Consider the following 16,437-nt stretch of genomic DNA (forward strand, 5'->3'; position numbering starts at 1 on the left):
AAAGTCAGAATGTGGCTTTTAAGGTCAGCCTCTGAGAATTCTGACTTTGATCTCAGAATTCTGAGATTATTTTAAGAATTCTGAGATTAGAACTCAAATATTTCATGTGGCCCTAATCCTCTGCTGCATGTACATGTTGTCAGGACTCAGCATGGGTCAAAAATAATCTACAAACCCCGCACTGTCCTCTTACAGGGGTAGCTAAGTATTAAACTTTTGTTATGTTTTTCGGTTTCTGGTACTTGAGAATTTATTTGAAGAGAAAAAAAAAAAAATACATTGACCTCAGGAGAAGATGGTAGTGCCGCCCACCTCTTTTCCTCCATATGATGCTGCCCTTTCCCCTTTTTCTGTCTGCTGCTCCTCCCTCCTCCAGCACCTTTTCCTGACACTAGCTAATACAGTGACATGAAAGCCAACAGTGGGCGACAGCCCTGTTATTCCAATCCTTTTATTTGATGACTAATACATTTCCCGACTTACCCGATCTTTGCTAAAAGCTAACAGAGTAAACAAGCAAAGATCTTCTCCATGCACCATGTTAGCTGATAACATTAGTGCATTTGTCGCATATTTAAACCAGAGCTCTAGCCGCCTATCGCCTGGCCAAGATGTTTTTCTGAAGTGATACTGCCATAACCCACAATATACAAGCTATTACTCCTCTGATATATTGTTGGATGCTGGTCATCATCATCACTTAATCTAGGATACCTCTTTCTCTTGTGTGCAGTGCTGTACTATATCAGTAGGTAAACATTGGAGCTGTCATTTCCTGCATCTGGCGAGCGTGTATCGACTTGACCATACAGAGAATTGTGGTCATTGTAGTCATAATTACCACATATTGTGACCAAGGCAGCGGTCTAGGGATCCTATAGCTGGCCGAGAGGTGTGGCTACATGGGCCGAAAATTCAGCTCCATGCCATGCACACACTTCATGTCTCCATGAAGCATTTTGTACCAGAAAGCCTATACCCCCATAGCAGGGCCTGTTTCTTACAAATACTACAAATCATATGTAATTGTAGTTCTACAGAACCTCCAGCCTTTATGAAGGAGCAGCTCTTTCATACTTAAAGTATGAAAGAACTTCATACATTTGAGTTCATGTGTTGCAGCAAACCACACATTGGAATGACAATGACAAATGTAAAATGCAGCAAGTAGTTGTGTACCACCATAGTATTTTAAGAGTTACGATCATACAGTGGCTATGAAAATCAATTGTTCATTGTATTTGACATGAATATATATAATTCCCTACACTTGGCTGCAGCTATTTCCTTATTACAGAAGTTGTGGAAATCAATGTCTATTGTGTTTGAGTTCACAAGTAGTATTTACCATCTGAAAGCTGAGGTGAAGGGTATTTTCTAGCCGGAAGCTGGTATTTGCCATCTTTCCATATGATGTGAATGCAGTATCAGTGGGAGCATGACTGTTACTATTCAGACTAGGCAATCAGTGTGCAGTACAGTGATCATACCTAGTCAAAATCTGTTCTGGATTTGTACCATATACGATACGACATGAGAGAATCACTTTATAAGTTATTTACTTGCCGATAGAAATTAAATAGAAATTCACATAGGCAGCTACTAATAGAGTCAGACTAGAGTCTGGCTAACTATTACAAAACAGTTTTATGCTGGGGCATTTAGACCAGTGATTCTCAACCGTTTTCATGTCAAGGACCCCTAATTTAGTCCACATTTGGGCCCCGGACCCCCATTTGATAACATTTTGTCTCTCAAACCCAAATCTGAGAATATTTTTATTGTCAGATATGATTTTGTCCAGAATTCCATGACTATCTGTATTGTAGGTAGAGAGATAACAGTGCAACTATGACCAAAACAGTCATTCTTCTACATTCTCTAGTTGTGTTAACTTCTTGTAAATAAAATAATGGTGACGTTTTACAGTTTTTCAATTTGCCGTGGACCCCCTGGAACTCCCTCAAGGACCCCCGGTGGTCCCCGGACCCCCCGTTGAGAACCACTGATTTAGACCAGCTATGGGAAAATATGGGATTTTTAGGAAAGAGGGCCATTTTATGTCGAGTGTGAAAAAACATTTAGGACCTGAGCAACCTCAAACGGGTCAAATATTTGAAACCATATGCAGATTTTCTTTTTTTTTTCCAGGTTTGGCCAGTTCAATCAGATAATACTGCTTTTTTCCGAACGGTAATGATGATTGGGTCTCCACAGTGATTCCATCCCACTGAATTTATTCTCCTTTCTTAGTGGACCGTGGCTTGAAGCGCAGGCAGGTGAAGCCACTTGCTGCCTCACTGCTGGATGCCTTGGATTACGACAGCTCGGATGACAGTGACTTTGAAGTAGGCGATGCCTCAGGTAATCACAGCCTGTGTAATTTCTAGCATCCTTTAACCTATACATACATTTTTACATCCTTCATATTTTTCCTCTTAATTTGCAGGGGGCAACATAGGCATCTGATCTTTGTACTGAGATATGATATTTTTCAGCATTAAACAATAAGCACTGTAAGCTGGGATTGTAGTAATGTTAGCCAAAAGTAGCCTATGGTTATATTCCGGCAAAAACATGACATCTCATCACCTACAAAGGTAAGACTGATATACCGGTTTGCCTATATGTTTGATGACATATTGGGCCTTTCAGTTAAAATCAGATATCGGCAAATATTTCCCACTGCTGATATAATGGAGGTGGGGATATTATTTTCCTCAACAGCTTTAGAGCTGCTAACCAATCTAAACAAGTGTGGCTTTCAATGGAGAGTTGTAGTTTCCCATGATGGTCTAAATACTCTTTTCAGAGGCTTTTATACCATGACAAGAATACAAATATTGGGTAAACAGTAAATGCTTGTTAATTTTTTTTTTTCGTGAGGGAGGGGGCATGGAAATTAGCAAATTTAAATAATAATGAATATTTGCACAGAATATCTGAATATCTGAATATATATGACTTCTTTCGGCGGCCAAGGAATTGCAACGACTTAGGGTTAGGCACAGCTTACAGTGGCTTGTAATTGATATAAATCCTGAAGTCACATTTTCACTTTTCATTTTGAGACGGGTTAACTAGCCAATTAGAGCAGAGATGCAACAGAAACTTTGAGTGAAGAGTTGACATCGTGATGCAAAAATGCTGGAATAATATTGCTTTGCTGAGTACAGAAAGCGACTTTTGAAAGTAGGGCTTAACGATTTTGAAAAAATATCTAATTGCGATTATTTTGACTGATATTGCAATTGCGATATGATTCGCGATATTAGATGGAATGATCATTTTTACATCATTATTCTCATTTTCATTGGAAAACGTATTAAAATGATTATGGTGTGATTTTTGCGGGGATCTGTACCAAACAAAGATGTTTTCTTAAGTCTGTAGAATATGATGTGTAGGCCAGGACATCTCTGCAGCACCACAATATTTCCTTTAAAATGCTATTTTGACACATTTCACCTTTAACAAATATTGCGCCTCCTGCGATTTGAAAATTGCAGTAGGCCATATTGCGATTTTGATAAAATTTCTATGAATTGTTCGGCCCTATTTGAGAGCCAGAAATCTCACCACCTGGCAAAGTAATCATTGAGTCATTGGTTTTCAGAGTGACTTCATTATTCCCGTTTTGACCGTGTCATCAATGTGTTGTCTTCTAATAGGATCAGATGGCACAGGCAATGGGAGTGATGAGGAAGGGTCTAAAGCGAGTGCTGCCGGTTCAGACAGTGACTCTGATAACATTGGCTCTGCAGATGATGGTATAGACGAGGAAGAGGCCAAAGAGCTGGCCGCCGAGGACACTTTGACCGAGGACGAGGAGAAGACCAAACAGCAGCCGTCCTCAGACAGCTCCGCCAAAGACCCCCCCGCCGCCGCGCCCCCGCCCAAGAGCCGCCGCAAGAGCAAGAAGCCCCCGGACGCCGAGGCCGCCGCCCAGGCCACCGTGGCGGGCGGCGGCGGCGGCGGCGGTAGCGGTAGCGGTAGCGGCAGCGGCAGCGGGAGCGGGAACGGGAACGGGAACGGGAACGGATCCACCCCGCCGTCGGCGTCCGGCAGCGTGACCGCGGAGGAGGCTCAGGCCGAGCCCAAGAAGTGGAACTTCCGCCGGAACCGGCCCTTGCTCGACTTCACCACCATGGAGGACCTGAACGAGATGGACGACTACGACAGCGAGGACGACAACGACTGGAGACCCGCGGCCGGCAAGAAGAAGAGCAAGGCGGCCGCCCAGAAAGGAGGCACCGAGGAAGAGGACGGCGGCAGCGCGAGCGAGGACGACGATAACGACGACGACGACGACGATGATGATGACGATGACGACGAAGACGACGACGACGACAAGGAAGACGGCGATGACAACAACAACAGCAGCAGTGACAGTGACAAAGAGGTGAAGAAGCCCAAGAAGAAGGCTAAGAGCAGCAGTGCTTTTGATGAGGAGCTGACTAATGACAGCATGTCCCAGGGAAAGGGCAATGAGGTTAGTGCACCACTAATGATCTACTGAGCATCGGAGCAAAGACATTTGCATCTTCCTCCACCTTGTCCTTGTTATAGAAACCACTGCAAACGAACTTGGTCTTTGGCCTGCACAGTAGCCACTTTGTTTCGCCGCATAATACCAAACACAACAACATTCAACAAGAGTCACAAAGTCGCCGTATAATCCAGTGAGAAGTTTAGATGCTATCAGAGAGATCCCCAGAGAACGGCTCTGGCTTTGCGGTAATCGACTTAGCGTAGTGTCCATCATCATTGTGTATGGGATTTGCTAACTGCCAATAACTGGATCTGTGGTCAGAGAAGAGGGGGTGGGGGTGGGGGGGGGAGATTGTCAGTGGCTTTACTGTGGCTGTGCTTCCCGATTCCCCAGGATGCCTTGCTGGACAGAGCCCAGACCTGGAGCGCTCAGCGGATGGAGCACATCCTGATCTGCTGTGTTTGTCTGGGAGACAACAGCGAGGATGCAGATGAGATCATCCAGTGTGACAACTGTGGAGTGACTGTGCATGAAGGTAAGCGGCAGGGCGAGGACAATCGCTTTGCCAATATGTGGTGCCGCATTTGGCCTTTCGTTAAAAATCAGATATCTCCCAGTCACTGTTGTCCATTTCGATATGATGGGGGCGATATGATTACATATTTATTGCAGAATTGATCAATACTACACTGGTTGTCTATGGGAAGCCCTTAACCTGGATTAATTCTAGTGCAACATTTTGATCAAATTATGCATCATAATGATTTTAAATTTTCTAATTTAAATATATTAAATATCAATACAAAATATTAGGGCTGCAACAATTAGTCGACATAATCGACCAAATCCATTATGCAAATTCGTCAACGTAGATTTTTGTCATCGACGCGTCACTCTATCTTTACGTTTACGAAAATAATCTTTAGATTAATCAATCAGTCGAAAAAATATTTGACAGATTCATCGATTACCAAAATAATAGTTAGTTGCAGCCCTAAAAAAATGATGTTGATGTTGGCAGGTTGAATCAAAAAATATCAGTATCGGCCTTCCAAAACGCATCTTGGTTGATTTTGTTTGATTATTTGATTTTTCTATTTATTTAATTGTTCATTCAAGTTTTTGATTTGTCTTAGGCTTCTATACTGTATATATAGGTAATACTCTGGTAACATGAGAAAATGCCTTTCCTTCTTAGATTCAGCCTGTAGAATCCCTTATCCTGTGATATTGCATTATCATCATGATCAGGAACTGGGCAATAGAGACTGAGGGAGTAAACTTCCTCTTCTCGCTTTATCAGCTGATTGTGTCTCTGACTGGTTGGAAACAAAATCAATGGCTTTTTAAATCGTCTCTTGGATTTGGCCTCCTCTTCCAGACAGCCATAGTTAAGGCTGACCATGCGGGGTGGATCAATGTGACACTGCTAATTTTCAATCTCTTCATTTATTTATTTATTTGCCCTCGTTTTACTAATTTAAAGGCACCTTGAAAAGACAGGGTAAGAATATACCGAAAAGAGCGTTTCTTTTAATATGGACAGGGAATGTTGGCAGATGGTTTTTGAGACTTTTCATTTGGCAAATACACAAATATTAAATTGATATAATGACCTGAAGACTGCCTCATAATATTGTGTTCCAAGGCAAAAAAAAAACGCAGTTTCATTGAGTCACCATTTAAAAAATAAAGCAAAAAACAACTTCCCCTTTGCATAGTTGAAAAATTATGCTGTAATGGCTGACACTGAACATATTGACTGGTAACAGACATCCATTGAGATATATAATACACACACATACACACCCACACACACACACCTTGCCCTTCCTATAGAAACAAGCCACTTTATATCACCGTGATTGGCTGCACTGAATCACGGGTTAACCTTGGAGCAGCTAGAACCTTTCACGTGCAAGCAGTACTTCAGAGCAACTCATGAGATACTCTCAGACAGATAGTCTTAACACACACTCACTCACACACGTGCACTCGCACACACACACACACCATTGAGGGGTGGAAACACAGGCCTAATCACCAATTCTCTATAGGCAGACACAAGATATTAGGAGCAGGTCTTACATTTATCTTGTTCCCTTCGTTCGTTGATATTTTGTTCCTCTGAGACATGTTTAATCTCCCTGAAAAGACACAGAAGGGAGACTAAGTGGTTTGCAGTGGAGGCTTGAGAGAGAAGAGCAGGCAGCGGCGGCACTTGCGGCCAGTTCTTATCTTCCTCTCTCTGAAGACGTGAACGGTGTCCTTTTTTTTTTTTCCCGTGGCAGTACAATATGGAACTTAATTCTACCAATAAGTTTACGTTCTTGTGTTCTTACACTCAAAATTGGAATTGGAGGTTTAATGAAAAGCCGAAGCTATTTTTTGTCAAGATATATCATCTTATCCTTCTTTACTTGAGATCCCCGAAACAAGCTAAATTGAAACTTGGACACGTCTGCTCCAATTGTGTTTATTTTCCTTAGATTAAACATGGCTAATGCTTGGTTACAGTTAGAGAAGAAAATATTCCAATTTCCAAACTGTGACTCTTTGTAAATGAACTGTAATGGACATTTGGTTTGTGTTCAAATATTACTGCCATGATATTGGCTGGCTAAGAAAGCATGTAGGCCTCGTTAACTAGCGTTGGAATGCACGTTTGGTAGCAGTCCTTATTTTCTAGGGTAGGATGATCCCTCATTCCAAGCATTAACTGCTAACAAATTACAAAGTTAATTACAATTACAGCATTGGCCACTCATTCTTCGAGTGGCCTTGCTCCAATTGGGCCACGTTTGGCTACTTATCCTGTTAGCTAGGCTAATTTTCTCTGCCAGCTCTGATGTGTCCAGTAATGAACATTGCTTTTCTATTTCACTACTCTGTTAGGGGACTGCTTTCAGTCCCCCACACCAATACCTTACCCTTACAGTTCGCTTGGTGGTTAGCCAAGTTGGCCAGGTGAGCTATCTATCTGATTTCCTAGGCTAACGTCCCACTCCGAGGCTTGTCCTACATACATATTAGTATAGAGTAGCCTCTGGAAGGCTTAATAGTATTTCCCAGTGCTCCCAATCCTCCACACAGCGCCACCCATTTAGCATGCTTGTTGACACTAGGTCGATTGGCGCACAGGGGTGCTCCTGCTCTCTACCGATTGATGTTTCAGCAGTTTGGGGCTAGCTAGCTGGTGACTCAGAGTGTTCTCGCTTCTCTGCCTCCCTATCCGTCACGTAGCCCAAGCATTCTTGCTTGTTGCTATTATACAGCTATTCAGCGTCATCGCTACTTTTAGCCATTTACCATGCTTGGTTCACACATGCATGGCACCTCTCCAGGTGGATGATGGCCATGAGCTTCGTCTCATGTCTATGAGTAGAGCATTTGAAACAGGCTCTCATAGATGCTGAACGAACATGTTTAAGGTGGAAATCAGATGGCTTTGGTATTACGCCAAGGCCTAACATTTTGTTTCCCCCGAGGAGGCTCTCTTTCCAAGTTAAGTAGGTGGTCAAACTGGCTGTTTTTGGCCCCCTCCCAGGTCGAGAGGGGAGTCCAGAGCAAGCCCATTGAGAGCACTTAGGGCTTACATAGATTTTAATAGAAGTCTTAGTCGGACAGACCATTCATTTGCAATGATGTGTGCAACAAAGTTCAGCCTCTTTCTAAGCACAGGCTTTTGCACTGGATAGTGGATGTGATTTTGCAGGTCTACAAGTCCTTCCCAAACCTGCAGTCATGAAGGCCCATTCAACTAGGAGCATCTCCATGTCATGAGCTATCCTGAAGGGTCTTTCACTGGCAGACATACTATGTGCAGTGACCTTGGTTTCACTGTGCACCTTTGCCTGTTCCTACAGGGTCAGCGTGGCTGCCCAACATGCGGCTCTCCCTACCAACAGCTACAACTGCTTTGTAGCAGGTATTTGTTGGTTCCTCTTGACTCTCCTGGTATGAGCCACCCAGTGTTAAACACTGCCTCTGGCAGTCAGGAAGAATGAAGCAGAATGAGAGTTACAAATGTAACTACAATTCTAGGAATTCTGGATGACCACCAGAGTTCTCTGTCAGGGGTGTTGTAGGGGCGTTGTGCCCTACATCATCAGCTGTCAAGCTTTGTTGGTATAATTCCTCTGCTATGTGTGCACAGGACGATATTATCCAGAGATAAACACTGCCTCTGGTGGTAATCCAGCATTCATAGATACATTCCTAACTCTTGTTTTGCGGTTATTTTCTGTAGTTGGTTTAGATTACATTCTCACTCCTAACGAACCACACAGCAGTTCACTTGGAAGAGGATTGAGACCCACATCTTGAAGCGTCCTGGTGTGGTTATTTGGTGCCAGCCGAGTTCGATCAGCATTGTTTTCATGCGCCCAAATGATAAACTGCTCCAAATGCTTGGTGTGAACGCGCTCTTAGTCTAGGATGAGGCGGAGAGCAGCTCTCCTTCATTGCCCTTAGAAGCATTGCAAGCTATTCACGTTTCTACCCCGTGGTCATAAGAGTCGGGCAAGGCTGCCATCTCCAACTGAACAGACAGCTGTTCCCCTGCCAGCCGCCTATGTGCCAGCTGCAACATGCTGCCACCAACCTTAAGGGAGGAGGTTTGATTGGAACAGGAGGGGGGATGCCTTTGTGTCACAAATGCTCACCTAAGCCCTATGCACTCACTTGGAAAGGTGACTCAGAAATGGGGGGGAAATTTGTCATATATGTACATTATACTAAAATGCTGGCATGAAATTGATAACATCCAGTGCCTCTTGAGGACTCTTGCCTAGGGCTGAAACTGTCTAGAATTTAGAATTTTTATTAATGTAGACTGATGTGTGTGATTTGCGGGGGTGGGTGGGGGGATTAGAAAATGTCTACTGCTGCAGCTCAATAACAGCATTTCCATTGCAAGTATGACAAAAGACTCTTCTCTGTTGCAACAGCTAAGCCTACAGTATTCTAGGGCTGGGCAATATGGCCAAAAGCTTTATCATGATAATATTTTTCATATTGGTCGATAACCATGATTATTATTTCTGTTGTTTACAGGCTATTTGTTGCTCCTGAGTAAAAGCTGAAGAAACCATAAGATACAAACCATAAGACATATTTTTTTTCAATCCTATCATGGTTCGTTTAGTAGATCTGTAAACTATAAAATAGATCCATCAGAGTTTCACAGCGATTATTTTAGGACGCAGTCATCCCACAAATAAAACCTCAAAGAAATGCAAGGGGCTACATTAAGCATGTTAAAGGAAAATAACAGTCTGGTTAAAAGAGAGTTAGAAATAAAAGAAAAATTAATAAAAGTACAATAAGATAAAGTCAGAGACGAATTAAAACAAAATTAAAAAGGATTAAAATGGGGATATATAGGAGGAATTAAATAGATAACAGAAAAACTACATAAAAGGTTGCCTGTAAAAACATGTTTTAAGAAGTGATTTAAAAAGTGATGCTGAAGTTGGGTGGAGCCTGGGCCTGGATGGCAAAAATCTTGGATAATATACATATATGCATGGCCAGCACATGCTAAATGTCCCGGCTTCTGATGCAGTATATAGTCCAAATTCCTCACTTGTGGTTAGTGAATGGCATGTTCTTCTTCCTCCCCTTTTCTGGTAGTGTAGTAAATGTTCCAAGGTATTGCAGCCATTAATGAATTCAGGCCTTTCTGTGCATTTATCTCAGGCAAAGTTTACCTGGAATCTTGCCACCATGAGATCTAGCCATTTGATTATGAATAACTGCTGTGCTGAGGCAGGCTAGTTTGACCTGGCACTGAAGTTGTGTCCTTTCTGCTCGTAAGCAAGTTTGTTGATTAGGCCGCGTTTTTATTAGAAACGAGTTTGATTTTATGATTTTTTGAGTATGCATCTCAGGAAGTCCATGAAATGGTAGGAAAATGATTGGGTAGACAGAAATATCTTGTTTTTTTTCGGGGGTGACAAGTGTTTTGGAGTTGGTTTCTCGAAGTAAGATAAATCCTCTGCTTGTATAGGTCCGCCAATACCAATTTTTCAGAACAAGTACTAGTGCAGTCATTCATGCTGCCTAGTATAGAACAGTTACAAAAACAAGTACATCAATTGTGTGTATTGTTTTATTACCTCCGCCAAGGAGGTTATGTTTTTGGTGCCGTTTGTTTGTCTGTTTGTCTGTTAGCAGGATTACGGAAAAACTACTGGCCCGATTTTCATGAAACTTGGTGGAAGGGTGTAGCATGGGCCAAGGAAGAACCCATTAAATTCTGGAGTGGATCCGGATCCGACTCACGAACGAACAATAATAGCACGAACCTTGGCGGAGGTCTGCGCTGTCCGAGTGCCCTTCTAGTTTGATAAAAAAAAATTTAACACTGATGAAACATTGCTTATTGACAGGCTCAGACTCAGAATAGGTTGTTGGATAAAAACAGCTTTTTCAGAATAGGTTAACAGACACAAGACACAAGACACATGTTTGGAGTAAGGGGCGTGACTCCCACTTTTCCCCCACTGGAAAACTCTCGCTCTCTTGCCGTTAATAACAGCTGTCGCTATCACCATGGTTATTGCTCACTCCACCTTCACGTAAAACCAAAGGCTGGACGCAACAAGTCCAGGCGAGTTCACTGCGGGATGTCGAAAGGCATTCTGGGAAATGTAGGAAATCACTGACTGAAGCAGAAGTTGGAGAGGCAGGTTGACGAAAAGTGGATACAACAAAAAGGTAAATTACAGCATTTCATCACAAAATAACTCCTGGAAAGCAGTAAACATCACAGATTGATGATATCTAATAGTGTAAGATTATCTGAGGGTGGATTAGGTTAAAATGGATACAGACAACTTTTCAACTTTCCCCCCGTTGTCCCCCCCTAGCGTTTCCAAGTGGTATTGTTGTTTGCGCCACTGTCGCAAAGACAACCGGATCGCCTTCCCTTAGAGCCTAGCTCCATGCAACAGAACAAACCATCTGTCTGCTTATCAACTCCTTGATCATAACACAATATAGTAACTTTCACCACTGCTCATTTTTAGAAAGGCCACTGCAAGAAAACCTGTTCTTTGTTTAGATTATCGAACGGACAATGGATCATTTGTTTGTTTCTGGCTGCTAGTTGCAGCCAGAAACAAACATAGATGTTTGTTTCTGGCTGGTCCTGGCTTCCTTGTAGCTCCTGGTTCGTTTTCTGGCTGCTAGCGGTAGCGTTAGCAACATGGCTAATGCTACTGCCACCAATAGCTACCAAGGAAAACTATCCTATTCCTGTTTTGGTTGCGCAATGGATGACGCAATTCCGTTGTGCCGTAAATGGAGCCTTCATTCTCCCGGGAGATCGTACCCGGTGGCAGACAGAATTGCATAGTGAAAGCGAGGCTTATAGAGAACCAATCTAAACGCCGATGGTGTCATTATTCTATGGCCATTACACTGTGCAATCAACATTTACTTCATAATGATAAGTTAAAGCAAAAAAGTTGTCTATAGGGTCTTTAACGGTTAAAGAAACGCTTATTCAGAATAGGTTAACAGATGGAAACAGCTTGTTCAGAATAGGTTAACAGATAAAGAGCATCGGTTTCGCCTAATAAACCATACAAATGACGTAAAGTAACGAAACCAGAATCAAGTGTGCTGATAACATGTTAGCTCACACAAGGCAACACAGAGTACCTTGAGTCTGGTTGAAACCTGGCGCCCTCGACGTCACTATCATAAAACGTTAATCGGCGCACCCTTGTACGGGGAACAAGAGCGCGAGTTTTGGCAAGACCGAAGAAAGAGAGAGTCAAACAAGGGAGGACTCGTGAGGTGGAGATGAGAGGCGAGCCGTCGTTATCCGGCCGCTCTCGCCGCTCGTCTTTGTTCTCCGCCGCCCGTCGCTCCTCCTCCGCCACGAGAGGAAGAGGCCGAGACGAAAGGCGGGCGGCGAGGACCCGGGTGCGGGATCAAAAGCCCCCGACGAGCAGGCGTCCAAAGAGCCGGCCGTACGCGCGGAGCTCATCGAGGAGTCCCGTTCCCGCCGACCTGCCTTTTGATTATCCCACTCTGGCCGGAGATCATTAACCATACCGCCGGCTCTCTCATTGCTTTTATTTGTTTTTGACTGTAAATGCTAATTAAGGCCCTTTTTTTCTTTCTCATTAAACTTTTTCTTCCCCGACTGTTGTGCTTTCCCATTTTTCTTTCCCAATACGTTGCGGTTTCAGTTTTCTTATTTTGTCATTAGTGGGTAATGGTTCCCCCTGTCATTCAATGGTGGGAGGCAATAAAAAAAAAAAAAAAAGGTTCTTTAATAAATGACCGTCATGTTGTTGTTAATAGGCCTTTTCTGATTCTACCACCAATTATATGGAAGTGTATTGATTTCGGTTAGACTCTTAATGAGTTCTGGACTGTAAACTTAATTATCTCCGTAAATGTGCTCAAGTCATTTACGTTGTCCCAGCTTATTTATTCAAATTCATACTAAGTGGAATAAGTTTCAGAAGACTTTAGACATCACACTAACTACTCCATTGACTCTGAGTACATATGAAACGGAATAATTACATCGTTTTTTGTTGTTTTTTTAAATGGGGATGCATTTTGTTTCCTATGTACTACGGAGTAATAATTCACTAAATGATCTGAAAGAAAGCAGGTGGCACTGGTACTCCCATATGTCATCTACAACCTTTTTGTTTTTTTTTGCCTTTTCCCCACAACTGCTATGCAAACCACCAATTGCATAATCTAATTAGCTTTATTTAGCGATCGCTGAGGCCGGAAGCCGGATGCGCTTTGTGTTTTGCGGCTCGGCCTGTCTTCTTCCAGGCTGATTTTACTTAGGACTTCTTTATACGAGCGCTTTCGTCTGTCTTGGAAAGAAACATGTTACCACTGATGAGGAAATTGAACTGAACTAATCTAATGGGGCTCTGAACAGCTTTTCATCCTTCAGAGAAAAGGATAATCCCGCTAGAAGCAATGTACAAAGACCAATTGTGATGGTTTACTTTTCAAATATTAATTACTCAATTTAGACTTTTTAGAGATTATAGTAGTTATAAAAGTAAGAGTGCCTAAAAAATATATTAGGCTTGCTACATACTGAAATATGCCATTGACATCAGGCATCAGGGATAGTGAATGATTTCCATGTAGAAATGTACTTGAAGTATGTTAATTGTATGTATTGAGTATCACAGTCTCAGCCCTTATGATAATGGTGTTGCTTTACCTCACAGTGATGGAGGGAGACACGGACATATTATTGGGCATGTTGATAGCTATAGATAGATTATTAGTATGAGACTGCTGCCAAGATGAAAATGGGAACCATCAATGCACTGTCAGAATAACAGATGGCTCGCTCACTATTATGAGGTGCTCATCACTTTTCTTTTCATCCCATGGACAAAAACACCCCCCTTCATTACCTTCATATTGTATCACCATGCGCATACACAGACATGATTTCATATTCTCACCCCTTGATGCATTGCTTTCGTCGAGGGCAACGCAACCGAACGCAACCGAAACCCAGACCTTTCTCACTATTCAATCTCGATGCATTTAAAAGTACTACTCTCGATTCAGTCAACTCCACCCTGGCCCCCTTCTCTTTTACTGCCAAGCTCGTCATTTCCGACAAGGATAATCTTTACTTCTGGGATTACGAAGCTATCCTGTAGTCATCACTTTTTGTCAGCTTAGCTCATATTAGCCAGCAACCCGTGGCTTAGCGGTCTGAGCTTTGTATCTCAGTTCAAAAGGAACATCGGAGATTTGTGCAACGGTTCAGCCGTAAGTCGGTTAAACCAGCGCGGCGGTCGTTCAGAACCCCAGTGCCACGGTTCACAGCCCAATCAGTATTAAGTGCCCAACTGTTGCCAGAGGTATTCCAGTAATACCTTTCTTTAAGAAAATAAACGTTGAGTGGAGCTATATCGGAGCAAGCGGGACTTAGCCTCCTGACCTTGCCGCGTACTGTGTGGGGGGAAAATGGAGGTAAAGATGTGTGGCGGTTTTCTTTCATATCTCGCGTGGGTAGATTCTAAGCAGTTATCCCCATTTGAAGGTCAGGACATAGCTCCAGCTGTGCCTTAATTGCCCCATTCACGTAATCAGCGGCGTGATCGGTGTAATCCCGGCTTCGAGTTGTTCTCAAAAAGAAACCGGCAAGCCTGTAAAAACCGACAAGACACAGCCCCCAGCCGCTGAGGAGCAGGGTTCAAAATTAGCGATTCACCGTGACACGCGGCGGCCGGTCTCTCTCAATCAGAAAAGGACATGCACACGCCAAACAAAGCGCAGAGCTGAATAAACAGCTCCGTCCGCCCCGGTGTTTGCCTTCGATGGGCCACCTGACTCCCCAGCGTGGCACACAGTGACGAGCATGCAGAACACTGAGCTTTTGATTTGCGAGTCTTTCCCATCGCTCAGAAAGCCCGAAGGCCGGTTGACTGAATTAGGAGTTAGCGCGTTATCTCCCCAAACGGAGGCAGAGCACTGATTGCTGCCCTCATTGGTAGCAAGGAGCACGTTTTCTCGGTGTAATAGCCGCCGTAGAAACCGCATCAGCCGAGTAATTGTTTAGGCAACCTCAGAAAATTAACAGGTCGGCTTTAAAATGCTTTCTCGCGGCTTCTTCTTGCTTCTCTGAGGGCACTTTTTTTTTTTTTTTATCAAATGTTCAATTTGCGGTGCCGCTGCGTCATAGTAGATTGACGGCTTTAGACAAGAAAGCTGTTGGTTCTGTTTGTCTCACCTTCATTGTCCTCTAATTGGATCCCAGATAGACATAATAGCAAACCACATGGTTAGATATACTGTATATATGCACACCCCTTGATTTGAGTTAGCTGATTACGGGGCATATACCGATGCGTCATTGGCATTGGCGTTGGCCGACATTTCTCCTCTCATAGAAAATGAATGGGCTTTCTTGTAAATGCACCTTGAGGGATAACACACTTATATCGCAGTTGGAGACAAATACCCGCAATGATCTCTTCACATTCAGTTCTGGCAGGGTGGAACTACTTTTGATACAGCTGTAACTGTAGTGATTGCGGCCATATAAAGCGTAAAAATACAACGCACACATTATTTTAAACGATGGATTATGTTAGTCAAGGCAGCAGTGCGTCCCTGTGACCTGTTTTTAATGTGTTTTTGAAAGCGATGGGAGCCTCTGACTTCTGGGAGGCAGGGCAAACCTGCTGTAGAACGGACAGTAGGAGCCTTTGACTGTGGCAAATACATCACTGGGTTTAGACTTTTCATGGGCATTAATGGCGATAGGGAAAAAAACAAAAATAACACCGGTGTCATCCTTTTAAGAATTCAACGACTAAATGAGTTTTGGCAATTGGAAAAGGTTTAACCAATCACCTCAGGCACGGTGTTGTTTTTATGCTCCCTGTTTTGCAGGCTGTCTTAAAGGAATAGTTCACCCAAAAATGAAAATTCTGTCATCTACTCACCCTCATGCCAAATGAAACACAGGTGAAACTTGTTAGTCCATATAACACACAGGGGGGTTGCCAGCACAACTTGGTAGCAGCCTTCTCCAAAACAATTGAAGTCAATGGGGACCTGTTCTTTAGAGTTCCGAAACAAAAACAAGCCAAACAATCACACTGTGAATAGAAAGACCTATACACCATTATTTGTTGCAAATCAATCCGCTGTAGTTAAGATTTGCACTAAATGATGGTGTAAATATACTGTAGGTCTTTTTGGAACTCTGAAGAACTGGTCCCCACTGACTTCAGTTGTTTTGGAGAAGGCTGCTATGGAGTTGTGCTGGCAACCTCCCTGTGTGTTATATGGACAAACTTCACCTGTGTTTCAACTGGCATGAGGGGGAGGAGATGATGACAGAATTTTTCATTTTTGGGGTGAACTATTCCTTTAAAGTCCTTTGCGTGCCTCTTTAGCCGCTGAAAGGTACGAACAGTCAA

General features: G+C 43.1%; 1 protein-coding gene across 1 annotated transcript in view; it reads left to right on the plus strand.

Moving 5' to 3' along the window:
* The window catches only part of phf14 (PHD finger protein 14), an 87,450-nt gene that overhangs the window by 1,665 nt on the left and 69,348 nt on the right, over positions 1 to 16,437 (plus strand). Inside the window, 3 exon segments of the mRNA XM_071543918.1 lie at positions 2,254 to 2,364; positions 3,672 to 4,492; positions 4,886 to 5,027. Of these exon segments, the coding sequence (XP_071400019.1) occupies positions 2,254 to 2,364; positions 3,672 to 4,492; positions 4,886 to 5,027 (1,074 nt within the window).

This window comes from Centroberyx affinis, unplaced genomic scaffold (assembly GCF_046629955.1).
Source record: "Centroberyx affinis isolate AG114_WGS23_722 - 3 ecotype Tasmania unplaced genomic scaffold, CSIRO-AGI_Caff_v1 ptg000241l_1, whole genome shotgun sequence".
In the NCBI taxonomy this organism is placed as follows: Eukaryota; Metazoa; Chordata; class Actinopteri; order Beryciformes; family Berycidae; genus Centroberyx; species Centroberyx affinis.